The sequence below is a fragment of the Paramormyrops kingsleyae genome, chromosome 14, assembly GCF_048594095.1.
Source record: "Paramormyrops kingsleyae isolate MSU_618 chromosome 14, PKINGS_0.4, whole genome shotgun sequence".
Lineage (NCBI taxonomy): Eukaryota > Metazoa > Chordata > Actinopteri > Osteoglossiformes > Mormyridae > Paramormyrops > Paramormyrops kingsleyae.
Genome location: NC_132810.1, coordinates 13,385,265 through 13,399,385, shown reverse-complemented (window position 1 = coordinate 13,399,385; position 14,121 = coordinate 13,385,265). Strand labels below are relative to the sequence as shown.

Here is a 14,121-nt window from a genome sequence, read left to right as displayed (position 1 = left end):
GTGTCCGAGTCTAACTCTCTGTGGCCTGTTGGTTAGAAAGTCCTTAATCCACATACATAGAGGATTACTGGGGCCCAGCTCCAGGAGTTTGGTGACTAACAATGGTGCAATGGCGATAAATGCTGCGCTGTAGTCCACAAACAGCATTCTCACACACATTCCTCACTGTTCAAGGTGGGTTAGCGCTGTGTGGAGAGTTACAGCAATAGCATCCTGTGTGGAACAGTTTGGCCTGTAGGCATACTTGATGCAGGTCTAGGGTGGAAGGGAGGGTGGATTTGATCAATCAGGATCAGTCTTTCAAAGCACTTTGTTAGCAAACGGTATCCAGTATAAACACAGCAATGTATTCTAAAAGGCATATTAATGGAGGTGCACAATATATAATAAAGACAAAATATGAGACCATTTGGCTGGCAATAATATCAGACCTTCACTCCAGTGAATTAATAACTTGCTACTCTATACAATGGGAGGGCATAAATTTATCGTTCGTAATAAACGACAGTGGAATTATATATATTCCAATGTCATTTATATATATAAAACCAAGCACACTGAGCTACTGTAATAGAAGTAGTTTTCACAAGTATTATTTTGTATAATAAATATTGCTGCAATTTTAGAATCAATTTCCAGTGTGTGGTTTTTTTTTTTTATCAATGAGATTCATGACTTTAAACATTTCTGCTTTGGCACCAAAATTTCTTGAACTGTTAGGGATCACAGCAATTTCACCCTGCAGGTGAAATAAATATTGTAAGGTAGGGTGTAAATAACAAGATTGTTTACAATAAGACATTGCCGGTTTAAACAGGATATACATACACACAGATATATATGCCATAACATACACTGAAGATTACACTATGCTGTTTAAACCAAGGTCACCTGTTCCCTGAAAAGTTCCTGCTTACGGTAAGTGTCAGAGCCAGAATATTTCCCCCATGACATAAAAAATAATGCGAGGTTTTTAGGAACATTAGATGGAGCATCAACTAACATTTTTTTTAAATTAAGGATTTCCTGCTGTGACAATATGCAGAGCAGAAAAACAAAACTGCACAATTGCATTCCATATATGCTGTGAAGTTTCCTATTTCTGCAGGTTTACAGAATTATTATTTTCCCCAATAAATGCATGGGTTCCACAGAAAAATGCATTTTAGGGTGGACAAGTGACTCTAAATGATAGCTAACTCAAACAGCAGGAAGCATAAGGTATGTTAAAGTACCCAAATACTGCTGTTGGATAGCACTGTAATGAAAAAGGGCAAAAACGGGCCAATAAGGAGGAATATATCTGTTAAATATCCAGAACACTGCAAAAAACACAACAAATATAATTCTGGTTTCATGAGAGGTACCATTTTGTTTCCTGACCTTGTTCATCAATATTATTAGTTTTGTTCTACATTGGTCACAGAAGACGTATTGTGTATATATATGGGTATTGAGATCATTCATTTTTGTAGATTGTATGGGTTCTGCTATCTGTAGACATACAATAATCTTGGAATATAATGTCCAAGGTACATGTCATACAATTTCCATTGGTGATGTAGGAAATCCCCCTGGCAATGAATAAAATGACCTTTATATTTCTGCGTTCCAAAGATCTGATGAACATGATGATGACACTGAGGATTGTTAAAACATTTGCAAGTGATGGTCTAGCCTTGTATTAAGAGAAGGTGTTGCATAGACTTTCAACGAGTCAAAGACTGATCTCTATTCAGTCCCCCAAATATATGAGCTTGTTACAGACCCAAGACCAGCAGAGTGATTTTATTATATATGCGGGGTGGTTACATATGACCACTAAAGCAATCAATTATAGTAAAAAGCCATGCACTAAACAGCAAGATTTTCATCAGTCTAGCTGCAGGATATGGGAAATACACACTGTACCTGGCAAAACACGCAACCCCAGTGTTGCTCTTTGTAATTAACTCCTATTGCAAAAGCCCCAGAATGACTCTTGTCTGTTGTATGTCATGTAATACATCAGCAGGAAACCATACTCTAATACCTGGCATCACTGAGTGCTGACCCTCATTAAAACCTTATTGATGCATAGCTATGCCCACTTCCTCTTTCACCTGCATGAGGTGCTGTGATGCATGACACTGTGGCCTGTTCCACAAACAAGAACAAGAACAAAAGCTTAATTTACAGCCTCAACATTTCCAGCAACTAAAATGGATTAAGGAGCAGGAGTCAGTTTCTTAAATAACTGATTTGTCAATTCCATCTACCATGTATTATTTATCCCTCTGTACCCCCTGTGTGTGCACGCGTGTGTGTGTGTGTGTGTGTGTGTGTGTGTGTGTGCGCGTGTGTGTGTGTATGTGCGAGCGGGTTTACCTATCCTTATGGGGACACAATGTCCCCATAACGTGATAAATATCTGGTTTCCTGGTCCCCATAAGGGAAAACTCTATTTTATAAAAATCAGTGATTGCTATGAAAAAACTAAAAATGCAAAAACTCTTGTATTTTGTTAGATTACTTATGGTTATGGTTAGGGCAGGGTGGGGGTTAAGATTGTCATAGTTAGCGTTAGCATTTTTCTCATTGAAATGAATGAGCGGTCCCCATAAGGATATGTTTACCCTACATGTGTGTGTGTGTGTGTACCTGTACTTCTGGCATATTAACTTCCATCCTTGCAGTGGCAGAGCCAGAAAATTTTCAGTGAGGTGGCCAGGGTGGGACCTGGAGGTCATTTTGAGGTGACCCCAGGAGCGTCAGAAGCATTTTGAATGTGGGGGGGGACAAACTGGCGGGTTTTCCGGGTTTTGCGAGAAGCAATAGAAACAGTGCTGGGTGAACTAATATTTTATGTTAAATGTATGTGTGTGGTGGGGGGGTGGGGGGTCCAAACGAATAATTATGAAATGTTAGGGGGACACGTCCCTCTCAGATTTAATGGCGGCGACGCCCTTGGGTGGCACATAAACCTAAATATCAATATAAGGCATTTAGAAAATAAGGGGATATTTAAGGTTACAAGCTGACAGTAACGGCACAAAAATGCAGCTATGATGGGAGGTCAACCGGGTGGCCAGGTTTCTGTCTAGGGTGCCAATGGCCACCCCCTTGCCGCCCCCCAGATCTGCGTATGCATCCATGACATACCCCGGCTCTGCAACCTGCCGTAGGCTCTGACCAGTGTAAATGGTTGGAAGTTGGATGAATGGGTGGATAGATGGATGGATGGAAAAGTTTAAAGTCCTTTACGGTAAAAATCTCATATTGATTCTAATTGTTGTGCAACACTGACATCTAGTGGCAAGATGTGCTTTTGGGTCAAACTGCCAGCGCTACAGCTATTGTTTTTGCTGTCAAGAAGTCATGAGTGCCAATGCAAGACTTCAAAAGCTTTACAGTACAAATGTAGTAATGATCAAGATATTAATGATTGATTGATGCACTGACGTCAATGAATTCTGAAATCAAAGTAGAAATATTGACAATAATTGATATTATTCAAAATCTCTCTCTCTCTCTCTCTCTCTATATATATATATATATATATATATATATATATATATACACTCGCACACACACTTTATATATATATATATACACACACACACACACACACACACATTACATAGATAAACATTAATTTTGATGGATTGCTCAGCTTCAACTATTAGACACTAGGTGGCGCCATACAGTAATTTTTCCATCTTCCAACCCCTTATGAAACCCCCTCCCATCCCACCAATTAGCTGAACTGCATGTCTTGGGAATGTGCAAAGAACCCAGAGTCCCAACATGATATGAGGAAAATATAATGAAAACTACACACACATACATGTAAACACACACACATATGCACACATACAGACACACACATACAAATACATCCCCCCACACACCCATACACACACACACAAATACACCCCCCCACACACCCATACACACACACACACAAATACACCCCCCCACACACACACCCATACACACACACACACACAGTCCACATATTAATATTTTCATGGGCACTCTCTTCATTTCTATGCAGATACCCCAACTATGACAACCTTAACCCCTACCCAGCCCTAACCTTAATAATAAGTAACCAAACAAGCAGACTTTTGGCATTTTTGGTTTTTTGATTGCAGTCACAGATTTTTGTAAAATTAAGGCTATTCTTGTGGGCACAGAAACAAATGTCCCAATAAGGTTAAATGTTACAGGTTTTTATCACATTGTGGGGAAATTTAATAACTACAAAAACACACACAGACACACACACAAAGAAAACGTGGGACTCAAACCCCCATCCCCGGGGGGGCGAGGCCCCAGTTTTCCCCACTCAGTTTGCTCTCTAATAATTAATGTTAATAATAATAATTAATGTTATATGTATAATTATACATACATTAAGCATTTAATTATAATTATATAAAATGTGTACTAATACCTGATGGTGTTGTAGTGTCCACCGTTCTAACATGCGAGCACAGTGATGACATCACAATTGTGGAAAAAGCACTTTATTTATCAAAAAGCATTAAGACAACAAAGGCTTACAGTAATAATTTGAGTTTTCCAAAACTATTGTCTAAGTGACCAGCACTGCTGACCAGCATGCAAGCTGGCTTAAAGGTTACTGTATCATTACATTAAATAAAGCATATTTCTTACAAAGTCATTTAAAGCACACAGAAACACAAGTACATACTTTCCCAAAATGCTGGGAATGTTAATCTTAATATGATCACACTTCTCTCAAAACAGACTGGGAAATGTTACATGAGGATGATGGGGATTTGACTGACTTACTAATCATAATTGCCCGTAACTGCAGGCTGAACTTCCACTGCAAGCCATGACCCACACAACAACAGACATTAAATTTAATGTCTAATGATGAGTTAGCAGCTCTAAGTTTCACATACAAAATAAGGACGGATGCTTCAATACAGTCCTTGTATAATCATGATTAAAACAGTAAAACTGCATCTAACATTCAATTGTCTGAATCAGACTATCGACAGATAACATACACAGAAATCATTATCACTATATAATGTAAAAATAATACAGGATAAAACTTCAAAAGAAGATCTGAAAACACTTTATCCTTAAGGGTGCTTGTAGGAAGTCCAGGATGGAAAGATATTTGAAGGTGAGATAAAGTGAAATTGCTCCCTATTTTCTCAAGCAAGAGTTTTTTTCAAGAGTTTGTCTGAACATCCATCCATCCATCCTCTATGCCCCTTTATCTTATGCAGGATCGCGGGGATCTGAAAATCCTTTAAACCTATTTCATAAGTCAAGTACATCTCACAACTCAACAACTGCAATTGAAGATTTCTGGCAGAACAAAATTTCAAACGCACTAATATACATAGAAAAAGTAAAGTTTAGTTGAATTGTAAAATTGGAAAACTGAAGTGCTTTATATTGCTATTGTCAGAGTAACCCTTGAGAATACGTTTAATGCCTGAATCCAAATTGTTTAAATTCTTCTGACTGATGAATATAAATAGGATTATTTGCAAAAAAAATAAATGTTTTTCTATACACATAATCACCCAATTTGTACAAAATTTACCATCTACATGTTGTGCTCCTGTATTTATGTTTTTAGATTTAAAAAAAAAAATCTGTACTGAACATCTGTACTGAAGAATCTATATTGACAGAACTTCTCAGATCAACTCAGATAACTTTCAGGGGTCTGGCGAGCCAACTTACTTTAACTCACAATTGTATTTCTATTTCTTTTTTAAGCATAATTCTTTACCTTAAATAGGCAAAACTATTAATAACATGTACTTAAGAAAGCATAACAATAAATTACTTAAAACGCACTATGTACATGTATTTTACAAATATATGGCATTTAGTTTACGAAGATGATATTAACTTGCATTGCATTTTAAAGAACGGGATTCTTTAACTTCTTTAAATGGTTAGAAAAGCAGAGTGAACAGAAGTAGACTGAGCAGATTGTTCAGTAAAAAGTGTTTAAATGAAGACGTCAGACAGTCAATTACTATACAAGCATTTTTCATGTCTGATTGCTATATGAAAAATCTGAACTGTTGCAATTGTGGTGACATTATCGTAAGAGTATGTGTTTATTAGCTTAAATTTTAAGTTAATTTCTCATATGTTGTTAATATTTGAGGCCATAATAAATTGGCATGAAATTTCATTCAGAATAATAAATTTGAATAAAAAGTAAATCTTCAGAAATCAATCAACAAAAACATCTAACATGCCAGACATCCAGCCCTGTATATGTCACTGCTGTTAACAACTGATTTATCACTCTCTATTTGTTCTCTTGTCATTTTCCACATTCACCTCGTTGACCTTTCAGTACAGCTCAGTTTAGGCTTTTTATAAACTAATTTTGGTGCAAGCTGTTTACATTAATATAGATTTACACTATCAGACATATTTTAATATAAATTCTGAGTATACAGTAAGTTCACTTAAAACAAATGGAACTATGATATTATTAAGAACTATTTTAATATTAATAATTTCATTGGATTCTCAGGTTTTCCTGGCCATTAAATCTTGCAATTACTCAGGGTCACTCAAACAAAATCTTTTCATTGTTGTTTTGAAGCTACACATCATTCAAGCAAACCACGTATCTTTACTTAAGACTGTATAGTCAGACATATATAGTAAATTATAAACATGTAATATGTTCTTCTAAATTTTCTGCGAAACTGCTCCAAAACACATAGCCAATGGAAATCACAAAAAAATATATGAAATTCATTCAAATAGATAATGTCTTATATTTGATCTAAATGTGTCCTTTGGTTAGTTTCCTAAATAGGCTTTAAAGGGATTCAGAAGGAAGTAGAGGGACATTTTTTCTTGTGCTGCCTTATGTTTCTAAGAAGGGTATATATCATGGATGAAAACCCCTGCTTATTCGTGTCCCTGTCCTGTTTTATTAATTTTTTCATTCTCTTTAATAATTTATCATTAAAAATCATTTTACAATTAAATGCATTTAAGGACATTTATTTTAAATTTACTGTAAGGTTGCAGTTTTCCAGGACTTTAATTCCCTTCAGGATCGCAGTCTTTCCGTTCCCTGCCATGTACCCTGGGTATCCTGGGACAGACTGAGACCCCAACACCATTACCAACAATGTACGTGGTTATGGAAGGCAGATGGGCTGATGCTTTAATCCATAGGGTGCGTAAAATGATTTAATGTGGCAACCAAATGTCCAAATACCAGTGGCCAAACCAAACTGGAAAGAAAAAAAAAATCTTAACACAATTCCCATGATTCCAGATGTATGTGTGAAGCTTTGGCAGATACCAGGGTTCATACTCCACAGAAGTCCGGAACACACAAACTAAAGTGCTATGCCAGAGACAATCGTGTTCAGTACTTGGGCCTGGATGTGGGCCCAGGGTATTCCATGGTACACATCCGGGGGTGGGGTGGGGTGGGGTGGGGGATCAGGAGGTGCTCCTATCCTGTGAAATTGCTGAAAAGAAAGACATGTATTGCAATTATTAGATATCTTAACATGCCATTAAAATAGAAAAAGAAACTGAGACCCTAACAGTACCCGACAGACTGAGACCCCAACAGTACCCGACAGACTGAGACCCTAACAGTACCCGACAAAGCACAAACATTTTATGTGATTATCTTAAAACACAATCCAAAAAAAAACTCTGTTTAATGTCAATCTTATTATCACTGGAAATACGCTGCATTACATAATGGTACTGATTTATTACAGAATTAAAACAAGTTTTTGTTCAACAAATTGAGCACTAAGAATTAATTGAATTTTATTCCCCAAACACAATGTCTGATTCACTTTTTCAGATGTTGCACTTACCAGTTAAATCTCTGAACTTCCTTTTGGCTTCGGCCCTCTCTTCCGAGTCAAAGTACCAAACTGTAATAGCATACCTGCAACACAGAACAAATTAGCACATGTCCCAAGCACAAACAGGAGGTATTATATTGTCAAAGCTATGACACTACTTGGTTCAAATATTTATCAGAATGCTCCATAAGCACTAACCATTTTCCCCAGCCATTTCTTGAAATTCCACAGCTGAAATACAGCTCTGAACCATAACTCTATAACCGTAAAAATCCTAAATTGTCTGCCAGCATAAAGGAGGATCTCTACATGAAATTGCCCAAGTTCCCGACTGAGCCATTAAAAACCAGAACACATTTTATATGCTGCCAGAGCTCAGTCAGGCACATACTGGGCGACACACAACGTGAAGCGGGGACCCACCTTTTAGTGTAGGATGGCTGGACTTCGTGTGGATTCCTCCTGTCGGACCAGAAGAACAGCAGCCGGTCAAACAGCGGCTCGATGTCTGCTACATAGGATTTCCCTTCAGGGAATATTCGAAGAACTCCTCCATTTTCCTAAAGAACAATAGAAACAAGATAAGTGATCATTAGTTGCCTTGCAAGTTCAGACAACTCAAATTACGCATTACTGCAATAATAATGTTAGAACCAACAACTCACAGAAATATGTAGAGGTAAGCAAAGCTAACAGGCGATAACAGAAACGGTTTAGTGCACCTTGGCATCCCAGTTCTTGTTCAGGTAGTAGATGCAGGTAACACAGCGGCCATCTCCGTTGGGATTGTCCACGTGCTTTATGTAGCCTGTGCCATTTCCCGGGTAGCAGGCCACCATTGCCTGGATGGAAACATGGCCACAAGTATAAACCAGCAAGTCTGAAAGATTTCTAGGAGACAGACAAAAACAATATACATGCAAAGCAAAATCTACCAAAGATACAGAATGTAAAAAGGAAAAATGAATAGTTGTAACAAATTATGTTGATTTTCCAGAGGGCAAAGGATCCTTGGAGGAACTTAAATTTCATCTCAGGCAATTGAAAGTCTTCTGCTCCACAAGAAATACAGCGAGACCTCTGGGCATTAGCCCAGCATGCCGAAGTGATTCATTTAAGAAAACGGACCCACAGGGGGAGAGGGAACGCCCATCTTAAAGAGATTGCCCAGCATGTAAACAGAAAGTGGCTGAACGCTGTGCTTTCTCTACTGGAAACAAGGTGAGCAGAGAAAAGTGTAACTTCACCATGGTCCTTTCGTAATCTACTCCACAGACCATAGTGCAGTAGACAGTGCATTTAACTGGACCAATACTCAGCAACACACATGGACGCCACTACCCAGGTAGCAGCTATTCCTCTTAACCCCAGGCACACAGGGAATGCCAATGACACAAGGAATGCCAAGAACACAGGGAATGCCAAGAACACAGGGAATGCCAAGAACAGAGATTTATGTAAAAAAATACCACAGTTTTGAATAAAATAACTAAGACAGTGACAACAAAATGTCTACAATGCACAAAATACCTTCCAGAGTAAAAAATAATAATAATAATACAAAAAAATACATATTGGTAGATCACAATTTGTGATACATTCATCTATATACAGTAAATATGAGTAAAACTTAGAACTGTGATGAGCAAATTTCATTTAGCTTAGTCTTAGAAAAAAAAATCACTACAACATCCCCAAGCATGAAACTGTCCTAAGTCTGACCTCCATCCTCAGACAACCAACACTTCCACACCCCCACCCCGAGACCGGCTCCCCACCCGGAGACCAGCTCCTCAGGAATCCATGTCTTAAGATCCCATAATTCTGAACTCAGTTTTAATTAAGTGCACTTAAGTCCCACTTTGACTGATATTCATCTGGGACAGATGGAGCCCTGAGCATTGAAACCACCACAATCAACAGGAGAGTGACAACTCAAAATGCTGCCAGACCTGCAGACAACTGAAGTCATTCAGTCACCGAAAGGCAGCCATGGTTTTGATGGAACCAGTCATATTGAACCAAGGCAGCTATATCCCACAGTTGTTCAATCCACATAATCTACAAGAAAGAATATCAGGTACACAGTAGGAATATCAAGTACCATAAAAATTCCATCCATCCATCCATCCCCTAACAGCTAATCCAGGATCATGCATCATGCCGAATTTTCCCCTCCTGTTACAGCAGCAAAGATAGAACGCCTGCCATCAGACTAGCACAGCACAAACAGCAGCACTAGGTTATGTGGGGATATGGGGGAGGGGGTGTCAGGGGGCGTGGCCTACACAAAAGCCTGCTGGCTGGCTGCCAAGGGTAAGAAGCTTTAATGACAGAGCTACGTGTCGAGCGTGAGGGAGCCCTGTCCCCACGCAGACCGAGCTGGAACCCACATGTGTGGAGGAGGCAATCTGCATTTTTCACCTCTCAACCACCGAAGAACCAGTTGCAGGAAATCACCGTGTAATGTGTGCATCCATGCATTCTCCATCTTATATCTTTAAGGGATTTATGCAACACTGTAGCAATACTAATTTCACAGATTTTAAATCTGCTAACACTGACAGCTTATGAAGATATATTGTAGCATTTCAGGGATCATATAAAATATTACCTCGATTTTTTAGATAAAAAGTTGCCTGATCTGGTGTCTGGAGTTGTTTACCATCTTACAGTTGGCTATCCAATTTTCAAATCATCCACTACCATAAAACCAGGTTTCAAATGGTGTTATATGTAACAGGCACTATTAATTCAACATTTTACATAACTAAAATTTAGTAAAACTCAAAATAACTATAGGATTCTACACAAATTGTAGTCAATAACTCCACAATAAGCATGTACCACCGAAATACTTCACATTTCAAAATTGCATATGTGCATTTTTTTTCCCAGACTATTCTTCAAAGGGACGCAGACGGGAGTCTGCAGCTGATCTGTGGCCCTGAACAGTGCACGCTCCATTTCCTGCCGCACAGTGCGGCTTCCTGTGTGTGTAAACAGAAACGCGTAAGGCCCAGCTCTGCTCAGTGTCTGCAGTCACGTACTGCGCACACTTGGAATGACACGGCACATGTGGCTTAACCACCTGCTGCAGAGTTGCAAGGGGGAGGTGGGCCGCATCCCAGAGTAAAGGAAGACAGATGACTAATAAAGCGGAAGGGAAAACACACCGTGACAAGTGAAAGTAAATAGAATAAAAAGGAGCGATCTGAGCACTAAAATGAAAATCTCTGCATATTGTGACAAGTGTGTGCTTATATATATATGTGTGTGTGTGTGTGTGTGCCTGTCTGACCTTAATACTTATATCACATTACTTATTAATTTTTAGGGGTTGGAAATATGATAGGAAGCGCTGAGTTTGTTCATTTGCCCATTTAATTTACTCACCGTACGTGTTCAGACACCGCTCATACACTATAATATCCTAAATTAAAAATTTAGTCTAAGATCCACATATGAAAAAATCCCCGGTTAGACTCTTAAAGAACGGCATGAGATCAACGATTCACCTTATTTAATACTTTGTAGCTATTTGTATTATATTTACAAACAGGGATACAACGTAACTATATTCAACGCTACGATTTAATTAGCAAGTATCGACATGCCTAAGCTCGGCATTAATGACATTAATAATATATTTACCTTAGATCTTTCTCGGATGTTGTTATTTCCAAGTCTCCCGATGCAGAACATTACCAGCTTGTCGATTAATGAAAGCAGGAAATTGATCGCTTCGCAGCCCTTTTCAGTACCAGTAACCCATGCTATCTTATCGCCTCTGATGTGCCTTTTGGAAACCCCATACCTTCGACCGGCAAGCTGGCCATCGTGTAAAAGACCAGAATTGTGGATTTCTTTCACTTGGTCCAAAACGCAATGTCCGATTAAGTCTCCGAGAAAATTATCAACATAAAAGAAACCGTAATTCAGTAAACAAGGTACAACCCGATCCAACGCCAGTCTCTCCAAATCTGTATCTGTAACAGGCTGGAGAAAAGGCATTTTAAACTACGTATATGTACCGCAAAAAAAAAAGATAAAAAAACGCGTTTAAATGCTGAATTAAAATGCACGCAAAGTCTACTGCTTCCAATGTTTCAGCTACAAGCAGACTAACAGTTTACTACAACAGATAAGATGAGAAGAGGCTGCGGAAGAAATACAGCAAATCTCATAGGAGTAAAGTGGGATCTTGTTCGTTTCTCCTTTGCTAATGAAGTTAATGACATGTTTATAAAGACCAGGACAGAGGCAGGCATAAGTATTGTGAAGGGAAACGTGCAGGATGTGTTGTAGCTACTCCGGAGGCGGGGTCACGCTTATCCTCATTCGGCTTTCTGCTTGGTACCAACTTTTGCGCTTTTTTTTTGTTTTACCGTATTACAGTAAAGCAAGGTAAATTTAACTTACTCTCACTGCCCCATATACAAATATCGGCCAATATCACAACCTTCTAGTAACATTAAAGCTGGATTTATTGAGGAATAGCTTTAAGAGGCATCTAAGACAGATATTTCTGAAAACATCCAAACCAACAATATTAATAAGTTAAAATTACAAATACGATCGTGTGCATAAGCACATTAGGTTCTGCGTAAAATAGCCGTTATGTAACACTACAAAAAATGTGGAGGCCTGGAAAGGGAGTGTCTGTTTGAGTGAGCGCTATAGGGCTGTCCTCCGCCATTGAGGACTCCGCGAGGCGCATGTAGCCCTCGCTGCTCGCTATAAACCAGGGGGTGGCACATGGCCAAAAACCCATGCTGCACCTAACATTTTCCTTTTTCCACGTCAGAAAACCAAAATATTGTTTATTTTTTAATCACGAAATACATGCTCACAACTACTAATATTAAGTAAACGCATTTACGTTCATTATCATTTCATAATAAAAAAACATAAACTTGTAATTTAATAAAATCTGTACTACTTTATCTCTGCAGTATATTCCATATCTCTGTATATTTCTGCATTATTCAGTGCGTCATTTACACGTTTGTTAGAATATTTAGTTGGCATTTTTCTTACTGTTGATATAATTTTTTAAGGTCTGTTAATCAGCTGATTTAATTGTTTATGTATTTACATGCTTCCATTGGGTAGGTAAGTCATTGACTGACATATATTAAATAAAACGTATCATGTGTTGTCACAAAATATTGTTTTTGTACAGTATTAGCCTACTTTTGAAATTCCCTTTTAAATATTTATACACCCTATTTTGATCACTTTTAAGTCCTCAAAAGTCAATGTCCTTATAAACTCTGATTCTCAAAAATACTAGTGTTTCACATTAAGCATATATACCCACCTTATGTCTTCCCCTAATTTTGTATTTTCCTAGTTTGCCGTCGGCGTACGTGATGAGTTTGTCCATTTTTGTTAGAAGAAAGCCTATGTTTTCGCAACCTCTTTCGTTCCCCTCCACCCACGCAATTTTGTCTCCCCGAATGGACTTGCTTTTGCCAAACTGTGGGCTCGCCAGCTCCCCGTCTTGCAGTTTACCATCCTGCTGAAGATGTACGACTTCTTGAAAAATTCGCTCTCCAATTTTATTACCGAGGAAATTGTCCACTATACAAAGACCGTATGAATTCATGCACGGCACTATATACTGCAGGACCAACTTGTGAGTGTTCAGGCGTTTGTGCTCTTTGGATTTTGGATGGTTGCTTCGTGGTCTTCTCAGGGCACACGGGATGACTGCTCGATCTCCGTCTTCATTATCGGTCATTTTTTCACTACATGTGAAAGTGGACTCCGTACACCTGTGAACAGGTCCCCCTGTCTCCTCCCTACCTCTCATACCTCTGACTTCGGAAGTATTGGCGATTGCCTTTAAAAATGCTGTTTTGTCTTCTGTAATGTTTCCTGTCGAGTTACTTCCTACCGATGCTGTCATTTGCTTGTTAAATCAACCACTTCTTGCAATGCTGGGTGACCTGCCTGACGCTACGTGAAAAGTGCCATGTTCCCATGCTCATAAAGCCCATTCAGTGCGACGCTGCTATTGGAGAATGCGCACTTGATCCCTCACTGGCCGGGCAGGGAGTGGGGGATGTCTCGGCGAAATTTGATTTTGTTATTGTGACGTGAAGATCATAGGATCGCATAAGTTCAAGAGCCACGCAAATTATCAGTTTAATTATTAGTCAGTTTTATATTATCAGGGACTAAAACTCCTATCTGAAGATTGTATCCTATAATTAAGTTGCAAACCGTTTTCTCCCAAAGGATTTCCTCGAGTTTACAATTTAGCTAA

General features: G+C 38.7%; 1 protein-coding gene across 2 annotated transcripts; it reads right to left on the bottom strand.

Annotated features, from left to right (window-relative positions):
* Positions 1-4,495: 4,495 nt before the first annotated feature.
* Positions 4,496-13,902, bottom strand: egln3 (egl-9 family hypoxia-inducible factor 3). 2 transcript variants are annotated; one of them, XM_023833579.2, is made up of 5 exons: positions 13,171-13,902; positions 8,570-8,689; positions 8,271-8,407; positions 7,857-7,930; positions 4,496-7,493 (listed from the first exon to the last, which is right to left on the bottom strand). In XM_023833579.2, exons 1-5 carry the CDS (start codon positions 13,759-13,761, stop codon positions 7,465-7,467), a joined length of 951 nt encoding a protein of 316 aa, XP_023689347.2. In that variant the 5' UTR covers positions 13,762-13,902; the 3' UTR covers positions 4,496-7,464. The 2 variants fall into 2 exon arrangements, with proteins under 2 accessions (XP_023689347.2, XP_023689348.1); XM_023833580.2 differs by lacking the exon at positions 13,171-13,902 and adding an exon at positions 11,502-13,149.
* Positions 13,903-14,121: the final 219 nt, after the last annotated feature.